The sequence below is a fragment of the Podarcis erhardii genome (genome assembly GCF_964252035.2).
Source record: "Podarcis erhardii genome assembly, chromosome: 2".
In the NCBI taxonomy this organism is placed as follows: Eukaryota; Metazoa; Chordata; class Lepidosauria; order Squamata; family Lacertidae; genus Podarcis; species Podarcis erhardii.
The window spans coordinates 74,319,773-74,341,176 of record NC_138498.1 but is presented as its reverse complement, the minus strand read 5'-3'; the positions used below and the strand labels follow the sequence as shown (position 1 = coordinate 74,341,176).

Here is a 21,404-nt window from a genome sequence, read left to right as displayed (position 1 = left end):
ATATTGTAGGAAGTAGTCAATCCCTTGACTTATTAAGTGCATATAGTATAACGTATGCAAAATCAAATTCATATTCATGAGCAAAAGGCATTATCTTTAGTGGTTTATGTATTCAGAAATTGGAGCACCAGAAGAACTGTAATTAGAGAGAACACATTGCTGTATGGTTCCAACACCAAACGAAATCTTAATATAATGCAGGGGGAGAGGGAGAGTCCAGTCCAAAATTGATTCCCCCTTTGTTACTGTTTCTTGTGACTAAATTAATATTTAATTATCACTGAGAATAAAGTACAGTATAACCAAGATTCAACTTTTCTGGTCTTCCAATAATGACTTTTGTTATTATGAGTTTTCATGCCCATGCCACCATTAGACACTCTTTGTACCATGAGATGATGTCCAGTAACCTATAACAGCTGAACCATTATCTTCTCTCTAATCACTGGTTCTCACAATCAAGCTGATTCATGCAGACAGTTTAGTGCCCTTTATGTTAAATTTCCAGTGCTGTGAAAACCACCTGGTAGTTGCAAACATTGAACTGTGCGGTGTATTTGAGTTCTAAGTGCAGGGAAATGGATTGGGTGGGGGACAACAGTCACTGGGTACATCCATGATGAAAGATTGTGCAGGATATGGGGATAACTACTTACAGAATTAAACGACGGCCTTGAAGTACCACCACATTTTTGTGGGGTACATGTCCCTGCTCCGCTCACCTGTCCTCCAGGCTGAGGGGCCTATGGGGCAGTTAGGGTCAAAGGGCAACACAGTGGCAAGTGGGAAACAAAAAAGTAAACTTTTGAAGTATTTAAACAGGTCAAGTTTCATGAATATATAACCTCCTCACGTATCAATGTGTAACTGGTGAAAAAGGCAGAGTTGGCAGAGACCAGCGCCATCAAGAGTTGTCCTTTCTTAATGGCTTCAAAGCATAAAATAACAAATATACAGCAATTAGACTCGTCTTGGTCGTGTTAATGAGCATGTGATTCAAGCACATGGCTAAAATGGGAGTTACCAAATATCCTCAAGAAGTGTTTTCTCACAGAGTTCCATCATCATTTTCACTTATAGCCCACCCTTCGCCAAATGGTCCCAGGGCAGCTTACAGAAATACACAATTAAAATAAGTACAATTAAAATAATAGAAAACTACAAAGACAGCCAATATCAGAGTAATAAAACAGTGGCACAGATTCGTAGTGCAGGAGGAGGGAAAACATAGATAGATTCAAACAAAGGTCTGGGAAAAGGGGTGTGTCTTGACCAATTGCTGAAAAATGTACAATGATGGTGCAATATGCACCTCTGAGAAGAAGTCATTTCACAACCTAAGGACCACCATGCCATTGTTTCATTGCTCAAATGTTTCAGTTGTGAGCACTATTGCCGTGACAACCATCACAGCTTGGTGGTATTTCTAGAGAGAAATATTTGCTGAAGACAAAACATTAATATTACCTACTTGACTAGTATTATGTCTCAACATGTGGTAAAAAGTGGACAGTTGATATAAGACTGTAGAATATATATATATATATATATCCCATTTAAGAACATATAGTGTGTATTGCTATACTTGTTTAGCATTTAAGAACATATAGTGTGTATTGCTATACTTGTTCAATGTACTGGTATAGCCAGTGATTAATTTGGTTATACTTTTCGTAGCCACAATATTTTAAACCCAATAGAAAAAATAGGCATATCTTAATGCTATGGTTTGTTTTTTTTAATGGTTGTTAAATTGTTAAAGTAACTATGCGATTAATCTCAAAAAAGTGATGAAATGACAGATTATTCCGCAAGGCAACTGTTTTGTATAGTTATTTCTGTTGTATTAGTATTTTTACAAATGCTGGTTGTTAACTAGCAAAACTGCTGCAGCTGCAAACAACACCTTCCCATTGTTGAAATAACCCCTCTCCTAAGGAATGAATGATATATGTACACTAGGCTACACCTGCTATAGTATGCAGATACTTGTTACAATAGGTTTACTACACATGTAGTGCCTCGGATCATAACAATTTAGCAGTACACCATAAGAAGCTGAACTATGTAATGTGCTGCTAGTTTAAAGCAAGGATAGAATAATCTGATGCTCAGTAATAATATGTAACAAATATTATAGACAAACGATGTTTAGACAGAGGATGGTTTTATGGGTTTATAATTATCATACAATGTACAACTTTCCAATAGCAGTTACTATAACGAAAAGCTTCAGTCTGAACTACTCCTGCTTTTGTCATTATCGATTACACTTCCTTCATGCCAATTCTGAAACTTTCTTACAAGCAAGGCATTAAATCAAACACCAAAGGGAATTAAAATGCCTGCTCGCCCCTACATACATTAATGCAAGGTAGCAGCTCTCCATCTCTGAACTGGTGCAGATCTACTTCATAAAAGGGTTCCAGTACAATTTGCAAGTAAGGCTATTACCTGAGCAAAGCTTGCAACAACTGCACCCACACGCACAAACTATTTGCCTGTTTCACACACAGAGTTAACAGAAGCACTGAATATTTCCAACCTGTGTAAAGATGAGAGTCTCTGAGCTCCTGCTGTCCAGACTAAGCACAAATCTGATTGACTGGAAAAGCTCTTGGATGCTGGCTCTGAACTGTTCCTCCTCCATTCCACAAGTTGCTCTGGAGTAAAGGATCCGAGACTGCACAATAAACTTGAAAAGATATTCCAAGGCCTTAAGGAGTAGGAAGTGAATCAGTACAAGAAGAGAAAAAGAAAAGGAGCTTAGAAAGAGCCAGAGAGGGAAAAATTAGATATATTATTAATAATTCTTCATTTTCAAAAAATGGATATGTATCTGATTAGTTAAAACCTCTAAAGAAAGAAGTTACTTAAAAAAGTTAGTTTTCACTGCCCACCAAAAACAAAGCGGCAAAAATAAAACAAAAACCTAAAAACTATATCAAACACCCATAAGATCACTCTAAAAGGCCTGGGAAATTAAAATATTTTATACCAACACCAAATAATTCAGATTCAGTGCCAGGCAAACCTTCAGAGGCAGAAGGCAAGGGGGGACGTTCCAAAGTTGGGCCACAACAGTGGAGAAAGCCCTTTAACAGGTTAACCACAACCTCACCACAGATGACAAGGAGCCCCAAAGAGCAGCCTCTGATTAAAATCTTAGTAACAAATCAAGATTTATATAGGAAAAGGCAGTCCCTGGGATAGCCTAGTTTCAAGTCATATAGGCTTTAAAAGCAGGAGTGGCTAACCTTCTTCAGCCTGGTTGCTGCATTCAAGGCTGGCCAAACTTCTGAGGGCCATATGCAAGCAGTAATGGAGGCCAAAGTGCATGCTCTCACATGCATATACCACACACCTATACAGGCTGCATTTATCAGTGTTGGGCATAGGAGAAAATTCTCCATTGCAGCCCAAGCCTGAGATGCCCACATAGTCCTTGCTGTGGTATGTATGATGTTTTCCTCACCAGCTTTTTCTAGAGGTGAACCCTTCCTTTCTTCCCCATGCAACTGAGAATGATCTCTCCACCAACTTGCATCAGAGGAAAGAAGAGACTCTCCCCCCCCCCTCTTATTGCTGCAACTTCCTACTGAATCTATATTATTGTTAGGCTTGTATATGTATATCCTTTCTAGTAGTATGTAGGTTTTTGATCAATATGTATCTTTAAAATGAACTGCCTTCAAAATTAAGTAATAGTTGACCATTTTGACATATATATATATATATATTTGCCAGTCATTTTATCAACACCAGTATGATTAACTCAAGTAGCCATTTCAACAAAACCTACTTTTAATGAACAAGCAGTGCACATTTAGAATACATACAATTAATATTTATTTCTCTCAAAGATCTTTCGAGACAGATTTTCAGTCATTCTTTCTTCATAGGGTTTTTATTGTTGTTCAAAATATGTACAATCAATTATGTACATTCTCAAACTCAAGGAGATAAGTTTTACTCTAAGATTATAATTTGAACAGGATAAAAGGATTCATTTCTTCCCTAGATAATCAGTAACAAAAACCTATTCAAGACAGAGCTCTCTGCACAACAGAAAACTTCAATGTAAGAGTCATTTTAAACAGATGGCATTTCTATAGAAAACATACCCGCATTGCCTCCTGAATATGGTCCTGTCGTACAAGTTCTGCTGATCGGTCCATGTACCACTTCAAGCACCGAATAAGTTCTCTGAGTAAAAACACAAAATACTGATACATTTCCAACCCCAGCTATGCTCACATCTAAAGATGTTTTTAAATATCCTTAAGTTAGGTTTTATATCATAGTTCGGTCTATTGAGATTTTTAGCACATATAATTAAGTGGGATATAGAAATATATTCTTGGTGACCCAAAATAATTACTTTTCCATATTTAACAATGATGGAGATAGACAAAAAGAGATTAGGCATGGAGATTACAGCAGATACTAGTCACAAAACTATTTTGCTTTAAAACGAAACAAAAACATGTTTTACATTTCTTCAGAGTTTTTGTAATCTTGAGAGAAATCTACTGGCCTCAGTTTATCTTTTTTTTCTGAAAAAGAGCTTGACTGTCTGTAAATAGTGCTCTTCCAGAGTAAAACTAAGTGATTATAAGGATGGTTAACTGATGGAAAAATCTTTTGGTCCACAAAAAAGCTGCAAGATGTTTTAGCTAAAGCATAAAAACAGAATCTAATTGTTTGACCCCACCCAATTTCCTTCAACTCTTATGGCATGTTGGCATGTTCCCTCTCAGAAGACTCAGAGGGAGAACATCCCCATTTAGGACTGTCATCCATTTTTTTTAATTGAAAAAGAGTATTTTGTTTCTTGTTTTATGCCACAAACCTTTATTCAGTAAGATTGCTTCATACTACTGGATGTTCTACTAAACAATAAATTAGAACTGTTGCTATCCATCTCATCTGGAAGTGACACTCTAATGTACAATGGTGGTAAAATAGAACCTACTTGTAGGCCAGCGCTCCTGCAAAGTGCTTTTGGATGTAAGTGTCCATTACAGGTCGAAAATGAAAATATTTGCTATCACGCAGGAGGTTGATGATGAACACCTGCAGAAGAGAGAGACAAAACCACACCTAAGGACACAGATCAACAAAGCTTACAAAGGTCATCAAAATAATGGATAAAGGGAAGTCAAAACTGTTCATCTCTCAGAGGTGTGCTATGCTTACAAGAGACTGAAAGACCAGCAGTCCATATTTTTCAGTGTTGTCATCCAAAATCACAAATAATGTGTCCAAGATATCCTGCAAGAACTGGAAAGGCACAAACATTCAAATGACTTCTCCGGGTAAACAATTCTACCGAAACACACCATTTATAATGTGTAAGAAAGAGAGATTCAAGACTGCTCCTAGTTCTCTAGAGTAAAATTACTGAGACACAGGGGGGGTTGCCAACCAAGTCATAGAGTAGGCAGACTGAAATCGATGAGTATCACCTAGGTGGTGACTATTACCTTGTATAGCATTATTTCACTTTCATTATATTTATATTCCTACGTAAACACAAATCCAAGATCATCAGTAAATTGTAATGGTTCTCGCAGAATGAAACCCCCCTCCTCTCTTCCTCCCTACAGCTTCTTGCACACCCTCAAACCATAGCTAAGTGTGGGGAGACCCTCGCACATTTAGGAGTGGGCAGGGGCTGCATCAGGGAAGAGAGGAAATATAAGCCCTGTTACACAGTGTTGGATTCAAACCTAAGAGTATGGTGAAATGTCACACATTATGCATTTCTAGAAGTTGCCAGAAAAGAGAGGAGGAGGAGATGCAGCTATGTAGCAACATCACATTCTCCCTACCACCTGGCTGCAAAACTGGTCCCATGAACCAACAATATGTTGCTAACTCAGCACTTCTTAGGTTTGTGCTTAAGATAATCACATCTTGATTTCACCTACTGATTGAAGACAGAGCAAGTAAAGCAGAGGCTTTCTTCCTCAAAGACTTGTACTAATTGTCACAATAGCTGCACATTAATAACAACTTGGAGGGGACACAGCACCTTAACAATTTCTTCACCACTGACATGCCTCAGTCTTCCTAAGATATCCATTACACGATCTGGATAAGCCTTCCATTTCAAGAGAGCAAGTAGATCCACTGTAAATAATTGAAAGAATAAATATAGAAACACAAAATATATCATACTAAACATACTAATTACAATGGAAAATTGGCACAAGTAGAATTATCAGATATGTGTGAACAACTGACAATGGTTAAAGATTATTTTCAGAGAGACAAATTTGTAAATTGGCAAGATTTAGTGCTCGAATCCTATACATGCTTTGAAATTACATTCAAATTCAGCACAGTAAGACATGCTTAGTGAACACGCTTAGGATTTGATTGCATAAATGCATAAGTATAGCAATCATATCACCACAAAACAATACATCTTGGACAATTAAGTAATTTTATTCTTCCTCTTTTAAAATGTTCTACACTATGTTCTTTTAAAATGTTCTACACTATGCCAAACAAAAATATCAGGAAGTTAGTTCTGACGAGCAATATATGCTAAAAAGGAAGAAAAAAAACATGCAAAATGTTTCTTCCAAGTCATAGAATTGTAGAGTTGGAAGGGACACTGAGGTCTTAGTTATTTGATCAAAAATCAAGATAGTTTTCTTTAGCTTTAGTTATTTGATCAAAAATCAAGAGATGGTGGAAGGGAGGCTGCTGAAGCTGTTTGTCCAAAATGTGAATGCTGGCTACAGCAGAGTGCTCGTTTAATGAATTCCTTTGACTTTTCCTCAGTGTATTGTCTTAATTAAAAAACAAAAACAAAACAATGATTGCCAAGTTTAAAAATCAATTGAGATGGGATTTTACTCAGTAGAATCATTTCTCTTCTACCCAGGTCTCCTGAAACCTCTTTCTGATCTCAATGCTTTGCCCAAAATGCATGCTTTTCCTCACCTGTGATTTCAAAAAATCACCCCCAGCAGTTATTGATGGCCTTTATAAAAACATTCATCATAATTCAAGGTAATTATCTGTACACTCTAAAATATTGTAAACCCTGCAGAAAGGAGGCTTGCAGTTACCACACAATAGCTGACAGGTGGTGATTTTAAGAGCCTGCTAGGCAGTGGGCCCTTCAAAGCACCACACAACACTCTTTACAAGGCCTGCATGGTGCTTTGAAGTCCTGGCAATCATCACCTGATATCAATGTTACATCATGTGACTGACACGTGGGCAGCCTCGCTACCACCTGCCAAATTTGTCCTGTGAAGGGTACGGGAGATCAGGATCTGGCCCAATGCTGCAGATTTTGATATATTCCTCCTCATCTATTTAACTGTGCCACTCATTAATATATGAGATTTCAGCTTTCCTCCTCCATTTCTATTAACTTTGACTACTGGTCAAATTCACCCTCAAAACACCTCCCTCCCCCAAGTTTTCATTAGCAAATGGAGAGTCTGATTATGGAAAGGGCAGCTTCTCTTGCACTGGCGGCAGAAATATCAATATAACTTTGTATAAATATGCATATGGTAGATTGCTCTAAGGCAGTGGTTCCCAATTAGCTAAGTGTTGTGGACCCCCTGTTTTTCAAAAGCCAAGACATGGACCCCCTACTTCTGAAAAAATTGGTATCGTATCTCTATGGTACTTTTTGTTCGGTAAATGATGCCACTGAACCCCTGAGTGGGTTATGTGGACCCTCCAATTGGGAGCCACCGGTCTAAGGTGGTGGGAACCTTTTTTAGCCTGAGAGTCACCTTCCACTGTGAATAACCTTCTGCAGGCCAGATGTCAAGGGTGGACAGGACCACAGGGAAAAGTGGGTGGAGCAACAAATGTCTCTCTTATTGTACAGTAGACTACATTCCAGCCATGCAAAAGTCACAAACACTCTCTCTCTCTCTCTCTCTCTCTCTCTCTCTCACACACACACACACACACAACACGTCTCTCTATCCAGGTAAACAAGCGGCCTTATCACAGATCAGGTACGTATTCCAGCCAGCCAAATAACCACCCACACCACCCCTAAATCTGGCACTGCACTCAAAGACCCCTTTATATGTGAATATATAGCAAATATTGTAATTATTTATTTATTAAAGTTGTATATCACCCTTCATCCGTAGATCTCGGGGTGGCTCATAACATAAAAAGTACAGGATTAAAAACAGAAAATATGTAATAAAAACAAAAGCAAGCCAACCAACCCTCCCCCCCCACTCAAAGGACCATGAATTGCATTATTTCAATGCAATATACAAAGCACCCCCTCTATCTTTTTTGCATCCTATGATTTCTTGAAATGAAAACTGCTGTACCATTCTGGGTGAGTTTGGTAGAAGAGAGCTGAGTAGAGATTGCAAATGACTCTTTGGTGCTACGCTGGAAAATCAGGCTTGAAGGAATGTTGGGACAGCCATTATAGTCCTCTTTGCAGCATGGAAGACCCAGGTAGAGGGCATGGTTATTGAATGTGCTGTTTTCATCACACTGCAGACATAAAAAAGGACATCCGCTTTAGCTCGAAAATTATATATGCTTTACTCCATGTATTGCTGTGCCACTAAACAGAATATGGAGGACTTTATATGGATTCTAGGCATGCAGACATTCTGTATTCGGAATATGTATGCTACTCATTCAAACAGCACACACTTTGGAAAACAGCTTTCTATCAGTTCAGATAGACCAAACTTCCTCAGTTTAGTGCCCTCTAGGTATTTTTAACAACTCTCATAATCTCTGACCATTTGGCATGCAGGCTGGGATTGATGGGAGTTAGAGACTACTACAAAAATTTTGTAATAATTAAAAAGCTACATGCACCTTCCATTTCAATTAACTTCCTTTTAAATAGCTAGGTTATATCTCGTAAAAATAAAAAACCTCTGTTAGGAGTATATATAAAGTATAAAATAATACATCCCTGTGCTAAACATGATTACTACAGCAGAATAGATTTTATTAGCAGCTTGTTTCTCAAGGCTTCTAAACATAACCTCTATTTATATACAGATATTAATTTTCAGTTGAGCTGATGGGTTGTGCTGTTTATAAGCCTCTGTAGAACGCCTTATTCCAGTGGTTTCCAATCTGTGGGCTGCAGACCCCAAGGGGCTCCTGAGTTATCCCAAAGGATCCTAAGCATGACTGGCGGGAGCAGTAAGAGCCCTGATTGCAGACTCAGGAGCTCAGAAGGACCCATTCCTGTTGCACCTGGTGTCTCCACTCATTACCCACCCTCCTCAAGGACTAGATATGGGCACAGGAAGGCATGCAGTCTTTGGAGGGGAGGGGGGGTACTCATTTTTCCACCCTGTTACAGTGGTACCTCAGGTTAAGTACTTAATTCGTTCCAGAGGTCTGTTCTTAACCTGAAACTGTTCTTAATCTGAAGCACCACTTTAGCTAATGGGGCCTCCTGCTGCTGCCGCGCCGCTGGAGCACAATTTCTGTTCTCATCCTGAAGCAAAGTTCTTAACCTGAAGCACTATTTCTGGGTTAGCGGAGTCTGTAACCTGAAGTGTATGTAACCTGAAGCATATGTAACCCGAGGTACCACTGTACAATGTTGTCCCGGGATGGTCTTAGTGTTGTGCAAGAGAGGGAACATGTTCTATGATAATTTTGCATAATTAATAAGTTTAACTTTTTATTAAAAAAACTATACCCACATGAAATTAAATAAAATTAATTAAAGCTGTGGACCTTTCATGAACTGAGGTGTCCCGTCCTCCTGGCAAAATTCAAGCCTGTAATCATGCATGACATCTATCCTGACCCCAAATATAAAGCAGGATACAAGTCTAAAAACATAAGGAAGAGGAGAAGAAGGAGGAGGAAGAGGAAGAAGGAGGAGGAAGAGAGGCGGGGAGGGTATTCTAAAGAAAGAGTGAGAAAGTTAGGATGCTTGTGAAGGTCTATCTGCTCGCAGTATCTCACAATTTGTAATGTACTGTAACAGACGAATCAAAATCTGTACAAACACTTATTTTAGCAGATCTGGACCATTATAGATTTACTCTACAACAGTGAACAGTGAAATGACTTGATGGTAGACCTATAATATATGAAGAGTGAGGAACTATCGTACCTTATAAACATAAAGCTCATGAATATCATCAGAAAGGGTGGTGCCATCATCTCTCATTAGTGGTGTAAATGCAAAGCCAAAAAGCTTCTTTTCACCTTTATCTTTTGCTGCAACAAGAAACAAAATGTTTACATGAATTCTAGTAACTACCAAATTAGCATTTTAGCCTGTCCCTGTAACTTATAATGGGCATCATGGAAAACCTTTTCTCTATCTATTTTGCATTTTCATAATTCTGATTGTGCTTTCTACAGTCACAAAATATTCTGTATCATGAATCAGACACAACAACTAAAGACCTATGTCTTCAAATGCAGGTTATAAAGTTGGGGGAAGAGCAAGTTCAATAGAGATATGGAGAAGGGGTGCTGAACCCTTTCCTGCATTCTCTTCCCTTCTTGCCAGGCCATTTTTTCCTAGTCAGGCTTATGGCAACCCCTTCCTGCTGTTGCAACACTGCGCCTCTATATATATCTACTCAGAAGTAAGTCCCCTTAGGGAAGAAACAAAACACAACCCCTGGCTTAACATTATGTCTTAACCAGGAAATGCAGCTTATTTAGCTCAAACAAATCACAACAAGGAAGCCAACAGCAGATCATGGTTTCCTTGGAGCAAAACAAAGCACAACCCCAACTTCTGACATTGGAACTAGGCTAGTGACTACTACACTGATTTTTTGTGACTATGCCTTTCAGCTTTAGGAGAATATGTAAAAATCAATATCCCTATCACAAAGGAAGAGTGTAAGCCATGTATTTTGCTAAAAGAAACAAAGCTCCAAGTACTGCACAAACAAAGAAAGACCATTTACTTTGGAATGGACCTCAAAAAAGATGCTCCTAGACGAACTCAGAAAGGGAACTAAAACAGAATATATATGTTTCTCCAGAGCCCAAATTCCATTTTTTGCTTAATCTGTAATAACTAATTTGCTAACACATCTTCCAGCCCTCAACACTTGATGAGGGGTTTATCTATTAGCCAGTTCAGGATCTGACATTGCTACAAATTATCCCAAATAACTGCCTTGTTAGAGGTTGTTGCAGTTGTTTTTACTGCAGCTATCAATGACTGAAACGGAAATGAGAACATGCCCTAACCACCATACGTTTTCTCCTAATCCTTTGCAAAATCAGCACAGAAATAATCTACGGAAGAAAATCAGCCTATGAAAATTAGGTATCTTCCAGACAGAGAACCATGTTGCACTCACTGGAACAGTGCCTGAACTCAAAACGGAGGTGAGAACCACGGAACCTGTCTATGGGAATGGGAAGCTTGATGACTTCTCCCCAACGAGGGCTGTTGCTGTGATAGAGGACAAAGGAATGATATAGACTCCTACTTGGCTCTCCTGAGCCTAAACTGATGCAGTCCTGGGGGGGGGGGGGAATGAAAAAGAACACAGAATAAGAATAAAAGAATATCACATTACAAAAGATACGCAATAACACCAAGGAAGTATCATGTTAAGGATGCAGAAACACAGCATACTGTAATCAGTCCAATTCATATCCAGCTGCTAAACAATGTCATGGACAGATGCAAAACTTTGAAGTACACAACTCTAGAAAATCAAGAAGGGAGGAGTCTAGATTTTTAAGGAGGAGGAGGAAGGAGGAGGAGGAGGAGAAAATCTGGGGAGCAAATAGGGAGGGAGTGCTAATGATGTATCTCATATAATAAGTGCTTTTTCTTATTAAATAAGTCATTTCTTATTTTGAGAGATACAGAGTTCAGGTATGATTCTGAACTCCTAGGATTTTTTTGCCTCTTTAATCATTAGCCATTCAAGCTTCTGTAAGTGAAAAGTGGGAATCCTTAGAATAGTCTGTCCTATTTTTTTTCATTAGCAGAAAGAAGAAAGTTTCAGGTGAATAATTATCACCTAAAAATAAAACAGCAACTAACTCCCTACTCTGAATTACTACAAAGCACCAGGACTTTGTCAATTATGTTTTAACTTAATAGCAAACAAAACAAAACAAAAACTCCACTCAGTTTAAAAGGCCATAGATTGTTTACTTAGCCAAAGACCTGGGAGAAGAGGAATGTTATTGCCTGGTGCCTAAAGATACATAACAAAGGTGCTAAGCGAGCATCTCTGGGGAGTGTGTTCCACAGGTGGGCAGCCACGAGAATGGGGAGAGGCGGTCCTTGAGGTATTGTGGTCCTGAGCCGTTTAAGGCTTTATAGGTCAAAAATAGCACTTTGAATTGGGCCTGGAAACTAATCAGCAGCCAGTGCAGTTGGGCCAGGACTGACGTTAATGTGCTCCAATAAGCAGCCTGGCAACTGAATTCTGCGCCAAATAAAGTTTCCACACTGTCTTCAGAGGCAGCCCCACATATAATGTTTTGCAGTAATCTAAGAGGTTGTCAGAGCATAAATGACAGAAATTAGGCTGTCCCTGTCCATGTAGCGGTGCAGCTGGGCCACCAGTTGAAGGTGAGGGAAGGCACTCTGCCCCACTGAGGCCACCTGAGCCTCAAGCAACAGCAATGGGTCCAGAAGGACCCCCAAGCCACATATCTACTGCTTCAGAGTCAGTGTAACTTCCCATTTTTCCAACCCACTAACAGTGCCTTGGTCTTATCTGGACTGAGCTCCAGTTTATTGGCTCTCATCCATGACCAAGACAAGACAATGTTCCAGCACATTCACTGCCACATCTGCAGATGAAAAGGAGAAGCAGAGCTGTGTGTCATCAGTATATTGCTGAGTGTACTCAAAAAGTCCAGATGACCCCACTCAGTGGTTTCATGTAGATGTTAAACAGCATGAGGGATAATGCTGAGGAACCCCACACTGAAGGCTCCACGGGGCTGAAGAACACCCCCCCCCAAACATCACCCTCTGGAAACAACCATCCATGTAAGAGCAGAACCACCGCAAGGTGATGCCACCCACCCCAGCTCGGATAGACACTCCAGAGGTATATGATGTTTGATGGTATCTAAAGCTGCTGAGAAGTCAAGGAGAATTAACAGGGACACATTTCTCCTGTCTCTCTCCCAACTTCATTAGGCATTCCAATACACCAGAGGAAGGAATCCAATGGATGCTGGGGTGTAAAGTGTTCCAGTGATGGGAAGTAGCAAAGAAGAGAGAGTTCACAGCTAAGTAACAAAGGATATAATATTATCCTTGCTTAAAACATTTATAGGTGACCTTTCTATACAATTAAAGCAGTTTACAATATATCACATCTACCATAAAAATAAATGAAATAAGAAGAGTAAAACCAACTCATTAATCAAACTAACACAGTGGATGATCTTGGATGAGTTACCATTCCTCAGCCATGTGAAAATAAAATGGCAGCAAATTATGTATTCTGCTCTGAGATCCTTGAGGAAGGAAGGGGGAAAGGTAAAAATAAAATAAATAGGTCCTCTCAGTGTTAGTGCAGGACTGAAAACAAATGGGATTGACTGAGCAGCAATGAAAGGCCCTTTCATCAGAACCCATCTGTAGACAGATATTTTTCCTGATTGAGATTTTTTTTATTTGCTTTCGTTGCTTCACAGATTCATGCAAGTAACCACTGTAATAATTTAGTTCAAATAACTGAACAGAAGAAATCCAGTTTTTCCAGATTTTAAAAATATGAAAGTAAATGACAGAACTAAGGTGATGCTACATTTAATAGAAATTATATCTATTTACCTTTAGAATATCTCCATCTGCATAAAGAACATACATAGTCACTTCAATGTTCTTCTGAACACTTTTCCCACCTCTTTCAAAGTCTCCTTTCTCTAAAGTCAGGTACAAGTCATTGCGTATATCACCTACACAAGAAGAAATAAATATTTTTTTAGAAAATGAAATAGAAAACATGACAATTCTGTGAAAGCCAGTGATGTTTTATTCACAATTCTGATGGGAATCCAACTCATTCCAAGTATAAAATAAATAGTTAATAAAAAAATGAACATTTTAACACCAGTGCATTAAAGTAGATGGCTGTTAGTAATGCTTTATGAAGTCTGAGAATTCGGTAAATCACTTAGGAGACAAAGGTGAGGGAGAGGAAGTAATTTTTTCGTATTGCTTTGCTAAATTCTCTGGTTAACAAATAAATTATCAAAAACACTCCTGAGCATGAGCAGCAATGGCCGAATAGCCACCTATAGGAAACATCCAGCCCCTGCTATGACTTCTCTTGCCTGTGGGCTGCAAGCAGCTGGGCTGCTCAGCAATATTCATCAAACAATTTTACTGCAAAAGCAATGCCAAATTTCTGATATGATTGGCGCTTCTCCTAACACAAGATGCCTCACAAGGCCTTTGCATCATTGCCAGGAGGGTCCTTCAGCCAGGAGGGCTGGATTTCCCCTGGAGCAGGCACATAGTAAATGGGGGCAGCAGTGACATCAAGAAATATCTAGTCCCCGAACAGTTTGGCAACAAATAACAAATAATATAGTTATCCATTTAGTTACCTCAAATGTCAGTATTTGAGTACTACTTTACCAAGAGGAAAACTTATCGCATCATATACTTGTCTATAATATAAATTTCAACTCAAATTAAATGAATAAAAAATCTCACAAGTTTCCTCCTGGATTCCTGCCTAGCTTGCAGACCTTGCATGGGCTGCAACAGTGGGAATGCTTACCCACTTTTCAAGCCGTTCAAAGATATTCCTGTATCTAAGAAAAACAGCAGCTAAGTGCAGAATGTAGCAGAATTTCAGCCCTTTGTTGATTTAAATATGACTGAAAAGTGTTTCAGCATGAAATAATAAGATTTATTTTCTGTCCTACATGGAAGACTCTTTCTACTACAATGCTAGGAATAATGCATGAATTTAAACATGAAACACTATTTGCTTTCAGACAGAGAAATGATCTCATTTCTAACACAACTGCAGTTTCCTTCCTTGTAGTATGCTTCTCCAGGCAACCTAGTAATGACATCTATTCCTATTTTTCTTCCCCAAAAGTATATGTATTATTATTCCTGAATTGCAGAGGGTTGAACTAGATGATCCTACAATTCTATGATTCTATATGCATGAAGATTAGCTAAAATACTCTTCATTAGCAATAATTACAAAGAGTTATATTTTATTCTTGCTCCATTACTCTGGCTCCCATGTTGTAGTGTTATAAGATCAATTTAACCCAGATCATAGGCAGCCTGTACATGGAATATAGAATAGCTTTTATTGAAATTTGTCCTTAGACCACAACAGCAGATGTGTAGAACAGAAGGCTGCACATCCCTTTCTCCTTCTCTTCCTTCCCCTGCACCATTTTCTGTCATTTAAAGGGTATCTCCATCTACATTTCATCTAACTCTATGTATTCAGTATTGTGGGTCCAATTCTGTGGAAATCCCTTCCAGGTGAGTGGGGTGGGGGGGAACCTCCCTATTGAACTTCTGACACTTGGAAAAAACTCTTCATTTCAACAGGCATTTTAAATTAGTTTTTCTTCTGATTTCATGCTTAATTTTAACTGTGTTGTTTTTTGCTGCATCCCTTTTTATCCCTATTGTACACTTGCTTAGAAACTGCAGCATTAAGTATTCTATGCATTATTAAAATAAATAAATAAATAAATAAGGAATGCCTACCAACCAATATTGTGGGATGCAAGTGGCTTTCAGTTTCAGCTCTGTTCCCCATTCAACCAGTAACACAGCGGCTGTTGACCCTATACCTAGATATTGTCACATGCTGCAATGCACACACAGCCCCAAAATGGTTTGAATCCATGCTTTTATCCACATTGCCATGTGGAGGAAAAACTATACTTTCTTCTATACTACATACTACAAAACAGGACTGAAATTAATTACTGCAACATCTGAGTATTCTAGGTAAGTATCAGGGCCAGTCCGATACATTTTGCTTCCTGAAAAATGACGATATTGCACTCCCACTCCCATTCAAGTACAGAAGCTGACTTAAATAAGCTGAATCTTATTTACATATTGGCAATGGGATAGTGTCCTCTTGAGAGCAGCAGGGGACCTATGAGTGTAGAACATGCCAAGTGGCACACATAGCTCTGTCCACCAAGAAAAGGCCACAGGAGGAGCAGACTGGGGACTGTGAAATGACATGCATGTATTCTGTCTGCTCCTGTGTCTGCAGCAAAGAAGGACCAGAGTGCAGGGGCGCAAAGGAGTGCTGAAAGACGATTTATCATTCTCACACACCTGGCTATCTCTTTCCACCTGTCTTTTCAGGCTTGGACAGCAGAGAGCACAAGAGAGAGAGCCTCTTTGTCTCTTTCTATAGCATTTCAGACCTATTTCCCTTTGTAAAAGCAAAGGGAAAAGAGACAGATGGGCTCAGGGGGGAAGCAAGTTCTTGGTTCAATTTCTCTTTCTAATGATTTTTTTTTCCTCTTTTGGAAATCAAAAGAGAAGAAGTAGCAGAGAAGCTCAAAAAAGATCATCTTTCATTTCAAACCTCCCTCTTTCTCTCCTCCCCCACCCCACCTCACTTTATTTTCCTGCTGTGGAAAGCAAAAATATGAGCAGCAGAGGTAGCAGCATGATGCATGAAGAAAATAATTGTGTACCTGCACTTTCCTGTCTGTTTCATCAGCAACTAATGTCTTGGTAGTACAAAAATGCTTTCTTTGATTTTGTTAAGTTAGTGTGCACACTGACCCTCTCCCTCCCTCCCCCCTGCCCACAAAGTGGTAAAATTAGTTGTTGACTAGGGATATAAGGAGATTAATACATTCCTTTTTCAAATAAATACATTATAAAACTGATGGAATATATTGTTTCAACATCAACTCTCACATGATTAGGATTTTTTAACGCAATCCAATGTGAAGGAAGTTCGATATTTTCATTCTGCACTTAAAGAAGAATATTTTTTTATGATGCGAAAATACAACTAGTGGGGGAGGAAAAAGGCTGTTGTTGGTGTTAGTCAAGTCGTCGGTGTCTTTTTTGTCTCTGCCCCCCTCCCCCATCTTATTTTTAACATCCAGCTTGCTGAAGGGTTCTAGGGAACTTGAAAGTTTAAACATTATTTTATAACATTTTGGTTGACCTAACAAAGGTACTGCCCTAATACAGTGTTTGGAATTTTTCATGTGGGCCAACACATCTACATTTACTCTGAATATAATTGTCTTGCTATGAGGTTGAGACTTCTGCAAGTATAGATACAAAAAACGCTCTTGCTTTGAACTTAATGCTCCTCAAAGTTCTGTCTGAAAAACACGAGCATAAAGACTGAAAGGAACACACGCCTTTACATAAGCTACTGCGATGGAAAACTTGTGTTTGAACTAAACAGCATTGATTTTCTGTAACTATGCTTTGTACATGGATGGATCTTAGGGGACCGAGGATTTCCTGTTGCTACCAGCCTTTATTTTGTCTGCGATAGCAGTAGCTTGGGAACTTTGAGAGGTGCTTATCAAATATAAATGGCAATCATCTAAGAGGTTTGATGGCTTATTTAGTTCTTTGTTGTGCTAGTGAGCTCCTCTAAATTTTGTGTAGGAAATTAAGTTGTAGAATCCTAGGTACCTTCTTTCCCCAGTAACTCCTGAGTCACAGCCCACCTGGGCTTAATTGGCTAGAAATTCCAAACTCTTCTAGCATCCATTTTTAAAAAGTTTTGATGGATGCCTATGTCCCTGTACTTTACCAGACTGGCTTTAATATGGTCCCACAAATGCTCAAAGATACTCCACATACCTAGGTAAGTTACTTATCTGTGAGGAGTGGGAGGTTGAAGAAGGACTCATAGCCTTGCCCTTGTAGCGTGACTTCCGAAGTAACCCTTCCAGAAGTGCACCTTGGGGCAGAAATGTCTATAGGGGTGGGAGCAGATACATGTCTCTGAATATGACTCAGGAACTTAGTTTTAGGTTTCACTCCCACTCCCACTTGTCCTGTGGCTAGAAAGCAAGGGTCTAAGCAATTTTCCATTTGTCCTGTGCTTTCCAGCACTAAATCGAAGCAAATGTCAATCAGGAGAAAACCCAATAGAGGTTTGCTCCGATTCATCTGTAAACAGTGACTTTTCCGCAGGGAAAGAGGTGGGATGAGCAAAGTGTGGATGACCCCTTAGTCAGAATGAGCCAGACTCTGTATAAAAGGGGTTTGTGCAACCCATCAAGTGAGAAATGCCCAGCATATAGTCTTCCTGCAAAGTTGTTGATTTGTTCATCTTTATCAGCCTCAAGCATTCCATGAAAAGTATGATGCAGGAATGGGAAAACAGCAAGCAATAAATGGACAGAACACAGTAAAGCAAAAACTTACACCCAACTATCTTCATCTCTGCGCCATTAAGAAAGGGGAGAGAATGAAGGGAAAGTAAACAAAGAGCCAGGAAACTTTAGACAAGAGAAAGAGAAATAAAACCCAACATCACTCACAGTTAAAAGATGATACATGCGCTTTTCACCAGACACTCAAAATAAGACTTCAAATGTGATAAAGAGAAGAGATGTTATTTTGATAAGCAAACTTGCTCGTAGCGTAGATCGACCAGAAATTTGTGTTTATACATAGGGCACAAGCAGGGATCAAAGTGGTACTTTGCACAAGACCAAGAATTTGCCATTATCCGGTGGGTCTCCCTTTTCTTTGAAGTAAATCTTCGATGCCCAGTCACAAACTGGATTTGAAATCACCCTTAGTTTTACAGTTGTTTGCTATGCAACATGATACTGTTCAAGGAACCAACGTCCAAAAGGACCATTGCATGCATGGAACAAATTGTAGAGCAATTTGAATCCTGAACACAGTTCAGAAGGCATATGCTTCTTTCGTTGTTGTTGTTACCAACATACATGGATCCAAATCATATGTAATGCTAAACCATAGTTTAGTATTACAAAGACAAAGCACAGCAACTCTTGAGTGTGTACACTTCCCCATCCCTCCTCTGGTGCAGCCACAACAAGATTGAAAGCTTTTGTTTCCATTTTAGATTAATCACAGTTTAGCATTATGTTCAAATCCTAAACTGTGATTAATCTTGGCTATGGCTGGTGAAAACATGTCAGCTTCATAAACTAGGGTTTACATTTAGTTTCTTCCCACTAACCATAATCAAGACCAAGCTTGTTTCTACTGTCCAAATTCCTCCTCACACTCATGCCAGAGGTGGTGGGGAACAGGGCATGTAAGCCAGCTGTGGTTCAATTTCCTAACATTAAAACACGGTTTAAATTTATGTGTGAACACAGTAATACTCTAGTTTTTATATTTGCATTGATCAGAGAATGAAACATTGTATTTTTTATGTTGTTGCTTCCCAGGAGGCCTTGGTGCCACCTGATACTGGAATAGCAACTAACACAATTTCATCTGAATGTGCGCTACCTCCTCCTTCACGCTATCTTAACTCTTTCACAAGATAAAGCATATGGCTTTGCTACCAGCCAAATATACATTTTCTCTTTCTCTGACCTCACTCCTTTTTGCTTTGTTTACCATCTAGCATGATGGGAGAATTCTGGAGAACTTGAAAGGTTACACATGATTATGTGAGATTATAGTTGATCAAATGAAGGTATTGTCCTCATGTAGATTTTTTTGAACATACCTGACTTTCTTCTAAAGGGAAAAAATGCTAGGAAAAGATTGGGAGTTTTTTATGATGAAGCAAAGTTGCTTGCACTAACTCACTGGAAATTTAACTTTTTCTTTGAACAGTTGACTCATGTGTCAACTCACTTAGTTTCAAAAGTAATTTGCCATGAATCATAGGGGAGCTGATGTTTAATAAAACAAGTATACAGCAGCCATGGGCTCAGAGAAGTAATATAACTCTGGCTGATACAAGCTCTCTCACAATGCTGCCTAACTTTACCTTAAGGAAAAATGGTCTAAGAAGAGCTTTTCATTAGTCCAAATACAGTTGTTCCTCATTTTAAAACGTTCTAGTGCATGGCCATGGCAAATATAAGTAACGGCTAGAAGAAAAAAGTACTGCACTAGATTCAGAGTAGCAGCAGCCACACATCACTCCACACATTTTGCTTCAGGCACTATGCTATCCCTGTTACCCCTCTCTTCTTTCCTCATACTACTGGAGGAATGAAGTAGCAAGCATCATGAACTCCACACAAAATCTATATAGAATAATTAGAGAGGGAGATATTATATTTATGTTCAAAATTGTACTGCTATACAACTAAAATGAGCACTTTCATACAATACACATTTGTCACTCCAATTTATTATTGGGGGGGGTAGAGAATAAAAGTGCTCATCCTATTGCCCTACCTTCAGTGACAATTATCACAGTTAAAGTATTGCAAACAAATGAATAGAATTTTCATTCACTTACCAGGCATGATAACATCTGGAAAACCAATTTTTCGGGTAACAGCCACCCCTCTGTTAAATATCATAGGATATTCCCTCCGAATCTGCTCCATTTCTCCACGAAGAAGCTGAAGAGAAATGATAAGTCCTGCAAAAAAGAAGTACAACTATTTTATTAAAACATTAAAGACAGTCAGCTATGTCCTCTTCCAGAATGTTCCTTTTGGTTCTTCCTCCCCTGTTTTTCTCCCCTCTTGCATGACCACTGAGCATTGTCAGTCCCTCATTGAGCTGTTGGGGACTGTCCCTTAGGTATTTTTTGTTGGTGGAAAAAATAGGTATATAAAATGAGAATTCCCTGGACACCAAGATCCAGGTTTAGGGTAAATACCCACTGGTGAGAGAACTCCAGCAGAGATTTAAATTCACAAAATATGAAGCAAAATAATATGTGGAGATATAGGCCTTTTAAAATATCCTCTTCTGAATTCCTTCGGAAGTTCCTCTCTTCCCCTAGCATAGGAAAAGACTACATATCTGGTAAGTTAAAATCTGGTTTACTTACAAATTCTTCAAAGGTCAGGTTCATGCGTTTTACCACACATCAGTCAGAAAACACAGGCAGTAAAACTTGGCTTAGTTACAGTGGTGAAAGTTCCTAAATTATTCATATAGGAAATCAATAGTGGCTTGTAAGAGCTCTGTGGTCTGAGTTGGAGCAAACAGCTCAGACCTCACATGTTGTGCTTCTCTGGTAGATTGATAGGCAGAAAAGGATGATGGCCAAAGAGCTTGAGGAGTATTGGCAAGCTTTCTGTCACATCCTGAATGTGTGTTTCTGGAAGTCCCTTTGTGTTGCTCCTGTTTGCCCATCGTGTATGCTCCCTGGGACTGGAAGACAACTTACAGAGCTGTGCCACTCCAGGCCATGCCCCCATCTAACTCAGTGTCTCACCTGAAAGGCAGAAGCACTGCCCACCAAAGCACATGGTAGCAGCTGAAAAACAACCAACCAACCAACCAA

The 21,404-nt window shown here is 39.1% G+C and overlaps 1 protein-coding gene across 1 annotated transcript in view; it reads right to left on the bottom strand.

The window, feature by feature from the left end:
- Positions 1 to 21,404, bottom strand: part of DOCK3 (dedicator of cytokinesis 3) — a 141,689-nt gene that overhangs the window by 53,910 nt on the left and 66,375 nt on the right. The window contains 10 exon segments of the mRNA XM_081850458.1: positions 2,546 to 2,716; positions 4,125 to 4,206; positions 4,976 to 5,076; positions 5,200 to 5,283; positions 6,038 to 6,135; positions 8,334 to 8,505; positions 10,109 to 10,215; positions 11,325 to 11,487; positions 13,781 to 13,905; positions 20,403 to 20,528. Of these exon segments, the coding sequence (XP_081706584.1) occupies positions 2,546 to 2,716; positions 4,125 to 4,206; positions 4,976 to 5,076; positions 5,200 to 5,283; positions 6,038 to 6,135; positions 8,334 to 8,505; positions 10,109 to 10,215; positions 11,325 to 11,487; positions 13,781 to 13,905; positions 20,403 to 20,528 (1,229 nt within the window).